At 45.9% G+C, this 15,724-nt stretch overlaps 1 protein-coding gene and 1 pseudogene across 2 annotated transcripts in view; one reads left to right on the top strand and one right to left on the bottom strand.

Annotated features, from left to right (window-relative positions):
• Positions 1-2,948: 2,948 nt before the first annotated feature.
• Positions 2,949-6,233, top strand: LOC130885242 (60S ribosomal protein L12-like; annotated as a pseudogene).
• A 7,910-nt stretch (positions 6,234-14,143) lies between these two features.
• Entpd4 (ectonucleoside triphosphate diphosphohydrolase 4) overlaps positions 14,144-15,724 on the bottom strand; it is a 33,713-nt gene continuing 32,132 nt past the window's right edge. Inside the window, exon 13 of one of the 2 annotated variants that reach the window (XM_057786481.1) lies at positions 14,144-15,345. In XM_057786481.1, the coding sequence (XP_057642464.1) occupies positions 15,126-15,345 (220 nt within the window). In that variant the 3' untranslated portion in view covers positions 14,144-15,125. The remainder of the gene's footprint in view (positions 15,346-15,724) is intronic. The other variant, XM_057786482.1, reaches the window with a different exon arrangement.

The raw sequence follows: 15,724 nt of genomic DNA on the forward strand, positions 1-15,724 counted from the left end.
TCCCATCAAAAGCTCAAGGGGACTGCTCCTTAACCCTGCACTTCCCAGTGTGACCCAGACATGCCTACTTCTAGACCCCCCACTCCGCGGTGCTCTGTGACAGCATCCTGAGCTGACAAGGACCCACAGTGGGTGCTCCTCCTACCCAGGTCTCCCAGCCATGGCCACCACGGAATCAATTCTGCTGCTCTGACAACTGTCTCCCCCCCGCCCCCCCCCCCAGCTCTCCCTTGATACCCTACAGTACTTCACAGTAAAGAAATTCATCTCTTAAATCACAGTCCCCTCAGAGGTGGGGTGGGCAATCACGTCGCCTCTCCTCCGGTCTTTCAGCCTCCCTGTACTGTCTTTCTCGCACCCGAATCATTGACCTTGACCCCCGGGGCCACTCCAAACCCTGCGGGCCCTGCCTTCAAAGCCCCCAGAATCTTCTGAGGTTTTCTTTGCCTGGCGCCCTCTCGTCCCATCACGGACCAGGCATACTGATCCTTATATTCTCCCTTTGTCCCAGCATTCAATGTTCAAGTTCAAAGCCAAATGATTCTTTTGAAATGTAAGTCTGGTCATGTCACTCCTCCAGTGAGCATTTTGCTGTGGGCTTCCCTCATGAGATTGGCGTGAAAGCCCACGAGCTCCTCCCCTCTTCTGCCTGTGCACACTTTCCCAGCCTTTGATTTTCTGCGCATGCTCCACCACGCTTCGTGCTAGTTCCTCCAGTGGCCCCCCCGCCCCTCCCACCCCCCTCCCCCGCATCGCTCCTGACCCAGAGCCTGCACATCTTGCTCTCACATCCTAGAACCCTCTTCCTTGGGTCTCCTTGGGCTCCATCCCTTTCCTCCTTCAGATCTTTGCTTGAGAGCATTTTGTCTGGAGGAACTCTCTTTGCAGCCTGTTCAAACTGCTCCTCTCCTGGAATTCTGGTTCCATTTCCCTACCCTCTTGCTCTCTGGCTCAAGTTCCTTAGCAGGCGGTAAATGGTGATCTATTCTTCCTTACTGGAAAGTAGCTCCACCAGGCCCGTTTTCTTCCTTTTTATCTTCTCTTTCCCCTCATTGATGTTTCAGGTACCCAGCGCCCAGTCCTGTTAACTGCTTGTTGAAGGAATAGATGTCTTCTTTGATGTCTCTGGCTCTCAGTACTGTCTGGAGATCCTTGGGACAGTCAGTAATTCTTGCCTGCTTAAACCAAGTCCAAAAGCAACAACTATAAAAGAATAATGGTACATTTTACTGCATTAAAATTAAGAACCATTCATCCCAGCACAGCTTACAGAGGATGGAGCTATAAAATGGGAGAAGACACTTGTAAGAAATATAACCCAAAAGGATGAAGGCTGAGTTAGGTAGCTTTCCGAAATTGTAACCCAAGCGCTGGAAAGAACATCTTAAAGGAAGGAATTGTTTATTTTGGCTCAAGGTTTTAGAGATTTCGATCATGGTTGGCTGGCTCCATGGCTATGGTAAGACTTCAAATCACAGGGCTGGGATATGTGGAACAGCAGTCTGCTAATCTCTGGGTAGACAGAGAGAGGACAGGGGTGGGGGAAGGAGAGAGGAGGGATGGATGGATGGATGGAGGCAGGGAGGGAGAGAGAGAGGGAGAGGGGGAGAGAAAGAACACCTTCAAAACAGCCCACACCAGGGAACTACTTACTTCAACTAGACCTCATCTCCTACTTTTCATCCCCTCCTCACGATGCCATCATATTAAATAATCTATCAGTGGATTTTTGATCCATTGATCAGGTCAGAGCTCTCAGGGTGCAATCACTTCCCTAAACCCTGCCAGCTGGCGACCAAGCACACACTGCATGAGTACGTGGGGAATGTTGAATACTCAAATCACAGAAATACAATTCCATTATCTGATATATTATATAATATAAACAGAGCAACATATAATATATAATATAACATATAATACAAACATAAGGAAGTTTAAGGCAGGCTAGGGAGATGACTTAGTGGGTAATGCACTTGCTGTGTAAATGTGAGGCCCAGTGTTCAGATCCCTAGAACCCACAGAAAAGTCATAAATGCCAGGCCAGCATGGAAATCCATTCGTCCTTTCAACACTTGGGAGGGGAGACAGGGAACCGATGAGTTCTGGGTTCAGCGAGTCCCTGCCTCACTAAATAAAGTGGGGAGTAATTGAGAAAGACACCCAGTGTCAGCCTTTGGCCTCTACACACACAAGTGTATGTACACCCACAAGCATACACACATACAGACACACATGAACAAACACACACACCTTCACACACATCACACACACATGCAAAAAATAAAACATATGAACATTGTCTAATGATGTTTGGATTACCTGCAGCCTGCTCATCTGCCTGGAATCACCTCAGGGGTGGTTTCTGGAGCTCACGCTTTTGGAGTAACTCTCTCAAATCACTGCAGTGTTTCCCAGGGCAGACATCTCAAGGGTGTGTTCAGGCTGCCTATAGGGGTGAACACAATCATCCTCTTTGACTATTCCCAGGTAGTTCTGTGCAGTCCCCGAGATCGCGTGCCATGGGGACGTTGATGGGGTTTAAGTGGAAACTCTTTCATCACTAATCATGTGCTTTGCCTAAATTTCAGCTCCTTACCTGACACAGAGGACAGTAACTGTTGCTTCGTAAGCTTGCTTCGAGATAGAGAGCAGCGTGTGGGGAAGAATGCAAGTCTGTGTCTGGCTGCCTCGTGCATGCTCAGAAACACCAGCTATCTCCCCTGCAATGAACACTCTCTCTCTCTCTCTCTCTCTCTCTCTCTCTCCCTCCCCCCTCCTTCCCTCCCCCTCTCCCTCTCTCCTTCCCCTCCCTCCCTCCCCCACTTCCTCCCTCTCCCTGCCAAGGTCTCACCATGTAGCTCTTGGCTGGCTGGAGCTCACTAAGGTGGGGTGTGCCCACCACTCCTGGCTTGTTTTAACTCTTTTAGGGAAGTTCTGGAAGAAGCATGACCTACCTAAAGGTACGAGTCTTTTCATTTTTATTACAGTCATGTGGTTATTGTCTCAAACCCCGACTTAAGTCACATGTGGAGCAACAGCAAATGTGAGATTGGATAGCACTTTTACCGTACATCTGCTGAACTGAAAGGTACTAGGTTTTGGTTTGTCAATGTGATGGGAAAACTTAATCAACTAACGTAGTTTAATTTTTTTATCTTTATTCAATCACCCTGATAGATATATATTTTTATTTGACTCAATATATCTAAAATATTACCTCTCAAGAACCTATGGAGAGTTGGTATGTATAGGGCCTTACAGGCCATTTTCTCTTTCTTTTCTTTTCCTTTCTTTCTTTTCCTTTCTTTCCTTTCCCTTTCTTTCCTTTCCCTTTCTTTTCTTTTCTTTTCTTTCTTTCTTTCTTTCTTTCTTTCTTTCTTTCTTTCTTTCTTTCTTTCTTTCTTTCTTTCTTTCTTTCTTTTTCTTTTTAGACAGCGTTTCTCTGTAGCTTTGGAACCTGTCCTGAAGCTCACTCTGTAGATCAAGCTGGCCTCGAACTCATAGATCCTCCTGTCTCTGCCTCCCGAGTGCCGGGATTAAAGGTGTGCGCCACCACAGCCCAGTTTACAGGCCATTTTCATGGCAGCTTCAAGCATCATCACAGAATTCATTAAGAGTTTTTTTTTTTTTCCAGACCAGTCACATGATCTGAACTAGCTTTTGCAAGTTTGCCATGTTAGAAGACAGGCAACTGCAGGTGTGATTAGGCAGGGTTTTCTAGAGGAACTATGCTGTGTGTGTGTGTGTGTGTGTGTGTGTGTGTTTGCATGAATGTTAGCAACAAAGGAGATTTATTAGATTTGATTACATGATGAATTTAGGATGAGGAGAGAGACAAGAGACAAGGAAAGGCGGGGAGGAGAGAGAAATGAGTATGAATCTTTGTGTGAAAGAAATACCATAGTTTTTCAGCTTTCAGCAACGGTGCAACTTTCTTCTACCGTCCTGAATCCGGGTTCATCTGACACCCACCTCCACCATGCAGCCCAAGTTCGACTCCGAGGTCAGGTCGTGTACCTGAGGTGTACCTGAGGTGAGGTCAGCACCACATCCGCCCGCCCCCAAGATCGGGTCCCTGGGTCTGTCTCTGAAAAAAGTTGGTGATGACATTGCCAAGGCAACCGGTGATGGGAAAGGCCTGAGGATTACAGTGAAACTGACCATCCAGAAAAGCAGGCTGATTGAGGTGGTGCCCACTGCCTCTGCCCTGATCATCAAAGCCCACAAGGAGCCACCAAGAGACAGGAAGAAGCAGAGGAACATTAAACACAGTGGAAATATCACTTTTGATGAGATTGTCAGCAATGAATGTCAGATACGACATAGGTCTTTAGCTAGAGAGCTTTCTGGAATTATTAAAGAGATCCTGGGTACTGCACAGTCTGTGGGCTGCAATGTCGCCACCCTCATGGCATCATTGATGACATCAGTGATGTAGTGGAATGCCCAGCTAGTTACGAAGCAACAAGAAAAAATAAAAGACCATCTGATAACAACAACAAAAAAGACGAAGAAGAAAGAAAAGAAAAAAAGAAATACCATGATCAGAGTACAAGCACCTGGGGTCAGAAGATATTTTGTAGCGCCACCTAGTGGAAGAAGACTATATAAACAACACTCATTGACCACCAAGGCTGTTCCTGCTTTTGCTAGAACAACCTCATCTTCACATTTTTCCCTTATTATTATACGTGTATACGTGGATGGGGTATGTGTATGCTCTTGTACCATGGCACAAGGGATGGGCACATGTACGAGACAGTCCAGTATGACGGGGGTGGAGGGGGGAGGCAGTGTAAGGGTTTTCTTTTCAAAATCTTAGCAACAAGAGGGTTAGAAAGTGTTCCTTAGGCAAAGTGTCCCTAGAATCCACTGTTAAAGTGACAGCAAACAGCTAAGAGCTGGCGTTGAATTTGTGCAGAATTCCTAAAGACCACAGTCACAAAGCCAAAGCCAGTTCTGCTGCAAAGCAACCTTGGTTGTAGCACACCACTTGGGTGTTGTGTGCTGTGTTAGGGGAGGGCTGTGGTGTTGTGGCAGAATGCTTGTCTGGCCTTCCAGGGGTCCATCCTCAACAATGAACACCAAATCAAAACCAAGACCCCCGACCCCACCCTACAACTATGCTGGGTTATTATTTGGGGGAAAGTATGAACAAATTATAAAAACATAAATATTTTAGGGACCAAAAGTTCTGAGTTCATTCTTTCCTAGAATTTCATTTATCTGAGACGTCAATCATGTAGAATACCAAGAATTGTGTTTTAGCATTTTAGTTGGGGTTAGGTTTTCAGTGTATGAACTTTGGGGACATATTCAAGTCAGAGTAGAAAAATGGCTGGCCAGGGGGGTTAGAAAATTCTATTCTACCATAACCAGAATAAAAAGATTCCACAAAGCTGAGTAGAGTTCACTAAATGTTTAAGAGTTGGAATCTTTTTTGGTTCTAAAATCTGGGTAATAAAGTTTATCGTGAGAGAATATAAACTCTTTAAGAAAAGAAAATGCCCAGGCTGGTTCCTGGAGTTCAAGGCCTGGGCAAGAAAAGCAAAGTAAAAACAGGGCGGGTAATCTTTTCAGAACTATCTAGGGCAACAAGGATAAAAAGTAGAATTCACACAGCAATGGTAAACCTGAGTGAGTTGGGATTTTTTTTTTTTTTAAATAATACAGTAAGGGCCAGTGATATGGCTCAGAGGGAAAAGGCACCAAGCTCGAAGACTCGAGTTCCATCCCTGAGACCTACATGGTAGAAAGAAGCAACTCACCCGAGTTGTCTGTACCTTCCGAGTGTACACTCACATCAATGTAATCCAAAAGTCATAATTCAATAAACACCAGCCCTTTGCTAAGAACTCCAAAGTTATATCTTTTGTCTTTCAGGAACTTCATCACACATCAATGTGTCCTTTTCCTGTCAGTCAGGGTCACTTGAATTCCCAGCTCCCAACAAAACAACATGATGCCTAGGACATTTATCAGCTGAGTGGCTGGACAGGAAGGAAGCCTTCTCCTTCACCCTCCATTTGGCTGAGTTTATTGTTTAAACAAAGAGTGTGCCTTTGAAACCTATCAACACTGTACTCAGTACAGAGCTCTCTGAACTTTTCTGAGGGTAAAAACCCCTAAGGCCCGATTTGTTGTTGTTTGTTTCAGTCTCTGACAAGTTACAGACCCAAGCTGTTGATGGAAGTGTTCAAGTGGCCGTGGAAGTGTGGAGCCCAGTGTGATCCCCCTGCAGACAGGATGGGGGGGGGTGTGTGAAGATCAAAGACCAGAGTGGCCCTGCAGCAGGCCTAAACTTCTCCTAATGGCTCTTTTCATAGAAAGAGGAACCCGCGGATGAATGAAAGTGTGTCAGCAAATTCTTCTGTTGTGAAGGGGAGGCAGAAGGTTGAGGCCATCAGACCCCAGACATGGTAAGCTGGTGGAGACTCTCTGTGGTATTGTGTTTCCAAATTGCCTGCCTCTTCCAAGTTGTGCTTGGGGATTAGCAGGGCAGCCTTTTGTCTTTTGATGACATTTCTGAAAGAGGATTTGCTGACAGGTCGGGCAGGAACTTCTGGACTCCTTGGCCAGAGTGAGCCACAACTCCCCACCCTCCATGCAAACTCCTAGCATTTCAGGATCTAGAAGAACAAAGCAAATGATGAAGCAATAAAAACAAGCAAAGTATAATCGAAAGTCATAGGACAAATGGAAGAATGAATACTAAAACCAAGCAAAAACCCAAGGCTTTGTGCTGTGATTTGTTAGCGATGTTAAAGCTTTTGGATCTGGCACCTCCCTTCTACCCAAATGAATAATAGACACATCTTTACCCACACAGACATTTCTGGGTATTTATCTTTTTGTCTGTTTGCTTTCTGGACAGGGTTTCTCTGTGTAGCCTTGGCTGTCCTGGAACTTGCACTGTAGACGAGACTGGCCTTGAACTCACAGAGACCCACCTGCCTCTCCAAGGCAGCGATGGAAGGCACATGCCCTCACCACCCAGCTTATTTCTGTTATTTACCTTTAAGCACCAACTCCTGTGTTTAGTGCTTGGTCTCAAAACAGGTTGTCTGTTTTCACGCTCTGTGTTATTCTTCCCAGCAAAGGCTTGGGCACCCTGCTTTAGGCTGTTCTCCCGACTCCTATTCCCTTCGCTTTTCCCTTACATCCTTTCAGACAAACGCCTTAGGCCTTTTTATCTGTAGCTGCAATCAACCAACCATCTGTCTCTACATCTATTTTAAGTATGGCTCAGGCCCACCCTCCGCCTTCAAGAAAATCTGTTTATATAATTCTAAGAACGGCTGAAAGAGGTTTAGCTTCTAATTTGATCTTTTCTGGCAGTTGGTAGTTGGAACTGCAGTTCTCTGAGGAAGCAACATGTGTGGCGAAGATCCGTCAGACGGACCAACTGACTACAGCTCTCTGTTGCAGATTCAGAGGCAGAATTATCTTGTACTCTCTAGTTCCCTAGTCTTCTTGCTAGCCTCTTACTACCAACCTCCACATCTTTGCAACTGCTGGGTAAATCTTTGAAAATGCACCATTAACCTTCACCAACCCTACAGTTAAGACAACTGGAAGAGCCAAAGTTAACCTGTAAGCCCCACTGGCCCAAGGGCACGGTAACTTCCTGGAATGCTGGGGGCTGTAGTTCCTGGGAAATAACAGGCACACGCATGTGCATGCGTGCATGCGTGAATGTGTACGTGCCCTCACTCCCCTAAACAAGTTTGTTTGACCCATTTGCACAGGACGTGCTTGATCACATGTGGGGTAGGGAGAATATTGGAAAAAATACGTCAGGATGTATGCTTGTCCCTGATTGGGACCTGATGGGAAATACAATGAACTGTGGGGATTGCCTTTTCAAGTCCCTGCAAAGAGTGGGTAACTTGAGGCCATTTCCTGGGAACCTGGGGGGAGGGGACCTGGCCAGAGTCCATGAACCTGGTATTTAATTAAAATTTGCTTCAACTTTGGTTCAAAATTGTGGAACTGGTTTTCCTCTTAAGAACCCCAAGATTATCAATAACATTTGAATCTTTCAGGAGAGCTTTTCCCACCCTGCTGTAACCTGCGTATCTGAAGTTGCCACCAACATAAGTGGCAAATACACTGACTTGTGACTTTTGTTCTCTAACTATAAAAGGTTATATGATCATTTCCACAACATAAGGTATCATCCAGAGTAACCCGAATCCATGCTTCCAGGTCATGGCTGCTCATGTTTAGCTCACAGCAAACTCAGAGCAAGTGATTCATTCTAATTTCACTTCGGTCGCTATGATAAAATACCCCGACATAAAGCAACCCTGGGGAGGGAAAGAGTTGATTTGGCTTGCGATTCTGGGTCACAGGTCAACCACTGAGAGCAAGTCAAGGCAGGCACTTAAGCAGCTAGACACATCACACTGACAGCCAAGAGCAGAGAGAAACTAATGCACCCCATACCACCTCTGTGCTTCTGTTCTCAGCTAGCTTGCTCCTCTTTTATATTGTTCTATATCCAAACCTAGGGAATGGTGCTGCCCACTGTGGGCTGGATTTCACTTCATCAGCTAACAAGACAATATCCTACAGCCATGCCAACCTGATGTAGGCAATTCCACAATTGATACTCTCTTGGTGATTCTAGGTCATAGCAAGTTGACATTTAAAATCATCCAGTGGGCTGGAGAGATGGCTCCACCTTTAAAGGCTGGGCTCATAACCCAAACCCAACCAGCTCAGTAGTATTTTGCATCCCTGTTAGCAACAGTAATATTAAAAATTCTCTAGTAATAGTGCCCTGTTGGTTTTTCTTGTCACCTGGGAAGAGGGTGACAATTCTATGGAATAACTGCCTTAATTAGACTGGCCTGTGGCCATGTCGTTGAGAGACTGTTTTGGTTGACGCTCAGTGTGGAAAGGCTCAACCCACTGTGGGTGGTACCACCTCTGGGCAGGTAGTTCTGAGCTGTATATGAATGCCAGCTGAGCACGAGCCAGAGAGCAGGGTAGTAAGGAACAGTCCTCCAAGGTTTCTGCTTTGATTCCTGCCCTGAATTCCCTCAAGGATGGACTGTGACCTGTACAGGTGTAAGCTGAAACAGATTTCTTTCCGCCCCAGAGTTGCTTTTGGTCATAGGGTTTTCCATGGCAATAGAAAGTGAACTTGAGCACTTAGAACCCCAAAGTGGTAGGGTGGAAATTCACTCTCCACTGGCAAACCTGAGGGGGCAGCCAGGGCCCACTGGGCATCTCTTAGAAAGGACACAGTGAAAGCTGGCACCACACAGGGAACTGAAAAGGCATTGGCTGTTACTAATATGGATATTGACTGAGAATAAAATCAACCCAGTGAAGAACAAAAATATATATATATTTTTAAATTTGGTGCTAATCAGGCTTCTAACTTGAAAGGCACAAATTCAGTCTTGAAAATGGCCTCTGAGATGTTCCAAAATAGTGGCTGTATTGATAGCTTTGCTGACAGGGCAGCTGGAAATTACACTGTTTGTCAAAAACTATGACAGATACTGGAAAAAGTCGGGCTGTCTTGTAGAAATGGTTTTGGGTGCTCTCTCAGTGTCTGTGTAGTCTGGCAGAAGAGGTCTGTTGTTCTGGGAGGACAGTTAACCATGTTTGAGGTAACTGTTGCTCGGGTCAAAGGATTACCTTCAGATATCCAAGATCTGATGAACCATGGCCTCCAATACCAATGCTCTTCCATTTTGACTTTTCATTGGCAATACATACTAGTTATTTTTTAAAGAAAGATTAATGAATTTTACCTATATGTATCTATTTGTACCGCATGTGTGCAGTGCCCATGGAGGTCAGAGGAGGCTGTGATTCCTTGGAACTAGTTACATACAGCGAGGGTGATGAGAGCTGAACTTGGATGCTTGGCCAAAGCAGCAAGTGCTCTTCGCTACCGAGTCATCTCTCCAGCGCTCCAGTCATTTCTTTTTCTTGTCTGTATGTAAATAGACATGTCAAAATGGAAACCTGATTTTCGTGTGTGTATGCACATGTGTGCTCACATGGGGGAAGATCAACCTCCCATGTTGTCCCTCAGACGCTGTCCACCTTATTGTTTGAAGCAGGATCTCTTACTGGCCTAGTTTCCCAGGCGGGGCTGGCGAGCTCCAGGGATCTGCCTGTCTCTGCATGTCATGCTGGAGTTAAAACATGTGCCACCATGTCTGGCTTTTTCACATGGTTTCTGGAGGTTGAGTTCAGGTTCTCATGACTGCATGACAAAGCACTTTACCAAGGGAGCTCCCTCTCCAGACCATAGAGACCTACACGTAGCCACCTCAGTCTGGTTTAATATTGCATGTTGGTACGTCTCGCTCCTTGTGAAGTCCGATTTCTGTGCTACAGAACACAGTGCCTGCAACCCTTACAGTTGCTCCTTGCTGTAAGTTCATCAGGACAAGAACAAAGTGTGTGCAGATTCAGCTTATTTGGCTGAATTTATTCATCTGAACAAGATTCAGACATCAGAGAGAAGTCTGTTTAAATCACAGTGGGACAAGCACACATGGCTCTGGTTCAGTGGATGAGCCTCTATTTTCAACATTCATCCATGCCCATGTGTGCGACAGGAGGCTGCCTAACCTGGAGAGTAGACATACACATGCTTCTCCAAATAGTAATTCTTACTCTGAAAGAAAAACTGTCCCTTAAAAAACAAACAAACAAAACACTTAAGTGCTGTTTACAAGTCTTAATTGTATGCCTTTGAATTTGTCAATTTTACTGATGCAAACATGCCATGGACATTAAATTTAAAACTTCCTCTGTTATCTAAAAACTGAAGAGGAAAAACATGATGTTATTTGTTCAAAACTGTAAAGGCATTTAAAGTGACCCCTTTCTCACTTATTCCAAGGTCTTTATACTATGATTTCTTCTCTTAATGTGAATTTTATTTTGCATTCTATTAATAAATGACGAAGTATAGCTATTAAAAAAAAAAAACACTTAAAGGTGCTCCCTTAGGTTTGTAATCCCTAAGTGTAAACTCAGTCACTAAGACCATCCACACACCAGATATTTACATCATGATTCGGAACAGTAGCAAAATTACAGTTACTAAGAATTTTATGATTGGGGTCAGCACAACGAGAGGAACTGTAGAAAGGACCACAGCATTCGGTGGTGGTGCATGCCTTTAATTCCAGCACTGAAGGCAAGGCAGGTAGATCTCAGTGGATTCGAGGCCTGCCCGGTCTACCAAGCGAGTTCCAGGCCAGTCAGGACTGTTACACAGAGAAATCCTGTCTTGAAAAAGGGTTGCAACGTTAGGAAGGTTGAGAACAACTGATCAAGAGGGATACTCACCACTGGAGAAGTCAGAGCACTGAAATGAATGGATGATTTATGTAAAGGTAATTTTGATGCATTGCACATTATCACACAGGACTCAAAAGTGGAGGTGGTGGTTTTTGGGTTTTTTGTTTGTTTGTTTCTTGCTGATACATGCTTCTCATAAGGAGCACTATCCTATGTTGGCCTGGGTTAAAATGAGTTGTCTGCTCAACGGCTAGTTATATTATGGCCCACTGGGAAGGGTATCAATGAAGCATGACCTACCTTCAGGGTGGTCAAGCTGAGACCTATGATCCTATGATCCTTGCTGCATAAGCCACCAGCTTCTCCACTGCCTATGCCTGAGATAGAAGAAAGCTGAAGCCAAAGGTTTGGGGATAACTTGGAGAGTGCAGACTGTTTGCCTTTTTCTGTGGAGTGCCCCAAATCTGCGAACACATCCGAGTGGTTTTAAATATAGCTTGGAATAGGCTATGGTGTGTGTTTGCTGCTGGGTCTCTTAGGTGTTGATGAAGAGTTTGACGAAGTTTTCTAGCAACTTCCTAGCTCAGTGTCATCTGCTTTCTATTCTAGACGCACAGGTCTGGCTTCCTGGACAGCTACTGAGTGACAGGAATCCTTATCCCAAAGCACCTTTATCTTCAGCTGTCTCTCTCTCTCTCTCTCTCTCTCTCTCTCTCTCTCTCTCTCTCTCTCTCTCTCTCTCTCTCTCTCTCATCTTCAGAGAGGTACTGGGTGGCCTTCTGCATGATATCAACAGCCGTGTGAAGCTGCAGGCCACCTCTGAGCAGAGATTGCTCTGACTCAGACTCCCTTGGTACCACATGAGCTTCCTAAAGAGCTTTGTTGTTGTTTTTATATTTGGGGAAGAGTAGGTTTCCTGATTTGGCAAAGTGGAACCTGGGAGTAATCCCCATGTGAGGAAGTGAGATGAATCTAAGCAGGTATTTTAAGACTGACATGTGCTCACTTCCCATGTGGGAACTGATGGTAACTCAGCACCAGCCCCAAACAGCGCCAAATGACCCCACAGAAACCCCAGAAGCTGTGACATAAAGAAAACCTTTTCTCTTTGCAAACTGATTGTCTCAGGAGTTTGTTATAATAACAGGAAACCCACATGGCAATGGTCAGCAAACTTTTCTATGAACGACACTGTAAATATTTCAGACCTTCCGAGGCCATGTAGAGCCTCTCTTGCATGTTCTTTAACTTGTTCTGGTGGTGGGGATAGGATCTATGTAGCCCAGGCTGCCTTGAAATCTTTATTCCTTTGCCTTAGCCTCCCTGTGCTGGGATTACAAGTGTGTGCCACTTTGCCTAACCTTTTTTTTTTTTTTTTCTATTTTTTAAATCCTTTTCTTTTTTGAAATACTGATGGCCTGGAACTCCCAATGTAGATCAGGCTAGCCCTGAACACACAGAGATTTGCCTGCTCCTGCCTCTTGAGGAATTAACATCAAGTTCAGCTAAAGCAATCCTTTCAAAAGTCTTAGCTCAAAACTCTTCTAGATTTCCAATAGTTGCTAGGTCTTGCTCTGGGAGCCACCATAGAAACATGGGTGGTGTGGCCTTGGGAACCCTATGCGGGGGTTGGGGGCTGGGGATGTGGGGTGTTACTTTGGAAAGTAAGGTTGGTCTTCACAGCAGGGATCCTGTTACAGGCTGAGAATGCCTGCTTCCATCCTGTCCCCAGAGTGCAGGAGCAGGACCAGACCACCACCCTCTACGTGAGGACTGGCTATGCAGGGGTAGAAGTCTTGAGGAAGGCAGATTTTAGTAAGCTCTTATACTGGCTTTTCCTTGCCTTGGTTTTAAAGGCAAATCCCCCCCCAATTCGAGGCATTTATGGATTTTCATCACACAGATTATGCAGCCTCACCATTCCTATGGCCCAGAAGTGGGAGAGAGGTGCAGACTAAAGTCTAACACACTCCTCTTTAGCACCAATGCCACAGATAGTTCACAGGGCACCACCCCCTGTAGGAACTCAAGAAAAAGATGCCAGCATGATGACTGCTAGAATCCCAGTAACAGGCTCACCTGTGCTGGGCCTGAAGCTGCCGGTGCCCAGCTCTTTAGAAAGCTGCCCTCTTAAATATTCATTCCAGGGCAAGTCCTCTGGGGTACGGTCCACACAGGGACTGCTCGGGACCACGCCGTCCACTTCTCCACTAGGGCTTTTCATCCAGAACAGTCACTCTGAGGAGATGAGGAATCTGCATGACTTCCATCAGTTTAAAGTCTTTTAAGTGGTCAGTGCAGCGTGTGCCACATCTTTTCTCTAAAGGTAACAGGGCTTTAGAAACGCCGTTCTTCTCTCGTCTTAGAGTTTTAAAGCAGCTGAAGGTTCTCAAAATAGCCATTTGCTACCAACTCTGTCAACTTAAGTGCTGTGGAGCTGGGACATATTGCTGCACCACCACCATGACCACCACGACCACCACGACCACCACGACCACCACCATGACCACCACGACCACGACCACCACCACGACCACCATGACCACCATGACCACCACCACCACCACCACCACCACCACCACCACCACCACCACCACGACCACCGACCACCACAACCACGACCACGACCACCACCACCACCACGACCAGGACCACCATGACCACCACGACCACCACCACCACCAACACGACCAGGACCACCACCACCACCACGACCACCACCACCCAATCCACCACCACCACCAAAACCACCACCACCAAAACCAATGCCTTCTAAAAATCCCCTGGATTTCAACTAAATGAACAACATAAAAACAAACAAACAAATGACACCCCACCAGCCTCACCTGTGCCCCCCCAATCGTCCTGTTCATGTTTCTGTTTAAAACGCCAAATAGGTTTTCAACGTATGCATTTATTTCTCGTTTTAAATTCAGGCTCTTCCATGGTATGGGCTTACAGTGAGAACTGTCACGCAGTGGGTGGAGTGTCCCAGAGAAAAGCACTGAAGCCATCTGAACGGTGGGGTGCCAACTTGAAAGTGGAAGAGAGCAGCCCAGCACAGGCCTGCTTCTCAAAAGCGCTGGAGCACCCAAGGGGACACTCCAGTTCTCAGACCAATAAACCAGGGGAACTTTAAAAACTTTCTGATTTAAAAATAAACAAACAAAACAAATGACCATACAAACAAAAACCCCTAATGCTGCTATAACAGGGCAACAGTTTCCTAAACCCAGGGACAAGAACAGCAATTCACAGGCATGCGCTTCGGCTGCAGTCAGACAAGGCTCTCCTCAGTGGTTCGTATCCGTCACAACCCTTCATTCAGTAGTACCTCCCTGGGCCAATATTTTGTCAATTTTTGCTATGAATGACTGAATTCTTAAATCTGCAAAGAAAACACAGGTAGTGACGGACCTGAGCAACAAATAAACTCAAACACCTCTTCCAGGCTTGTGATTTCAGAGAGGAGACAGAAGACCTAACTCACTTCTAGGTTCCATCCCAGGCCCAGCTGAAGCCCCTCCCTCACTGATGGGAACTTGCCCATTGCCCTCCACTATCCAAGTCATGCGCCAAGAACGCAGCCCATCCCAGAGACAGCCAAGGACCTTATGAATGCGTGGCAGATACTCTGCAGCACAAACCAAGTGAATTCCCTTTTCCCACTCCTCCAGTTAAAGCTGTACTCAGAATGGTAACACCTCTAGACAGAAGGGTTCACAATCAGTGGGTTTCGTTGTAACTGAAAGGAAAGGGGTCACAAAACCGTCTGAGCATACAGAGAAACCCTGAGGCGAAAATGGCTTTTCCTGTAGAGTCCTCCTCAAGCTGACATTGTGTCATAAGGGACCAGGACCCTTCTGGGAGGGCAGGCCTTCCTCCATCCACAGAGAGCCAGTTCGGGGTGCCCTGTGGTGGATGCGCCGCAGTCGGAGCAGGTAGAGAAGGATGGACAGCAGGACGACCAAGAAGCAGCCAGAGAACAGATAGTGGTTGTAGACGAAGGACACACCCCGCCAGTGCCCATGGCCAGCCCGGAACACCTCCTGCCGGATGTCTCTGCAGGCATGAAGACAAACAGAAGCAGTGAGAAGGGTGCAGGCTGGGGCCTGCTGTTCCTGGCGTTCCTTACCTCTGAAACAGGGGACAGTATCCAAAGTGAGCTCCCTGCTAGCGCTATGCTCTTCATGCTAAGACGACGACATGTGGAGGCACGTCCATAAGACCCCAGCATTATAATCTCATAAATGTAAGGGCCAGGGTTTTGCTGTGACAAGGAAGTTAATGGAACAAACACATTCACATAAAAATTATACATAATAACAGCTACTGTACAGAATTTCTGGAGCTGACTCAAATAAAATATCAGATAAAAATAGTTTTTAATGTGGGTCAGCCGAGCTGTGAACTTGAATGGGGAAATCTGTATGTTTATTTG

This window comes from Chionomys nivalis, chromosome 12 (assembly GCF_950005125.1).
Source record: "Chionomys nivalis chromosome 12, mChiNiv1.1, whole genome shotgun sequence".
In the NCBI taxonomy this organism is placed as follows: domain Eukaryota; kingdom Metazoa; phylum Chordata; class Mammalia; order Rodentia; family Cricetidae; genus Chionomys; species Chionomys nivalis.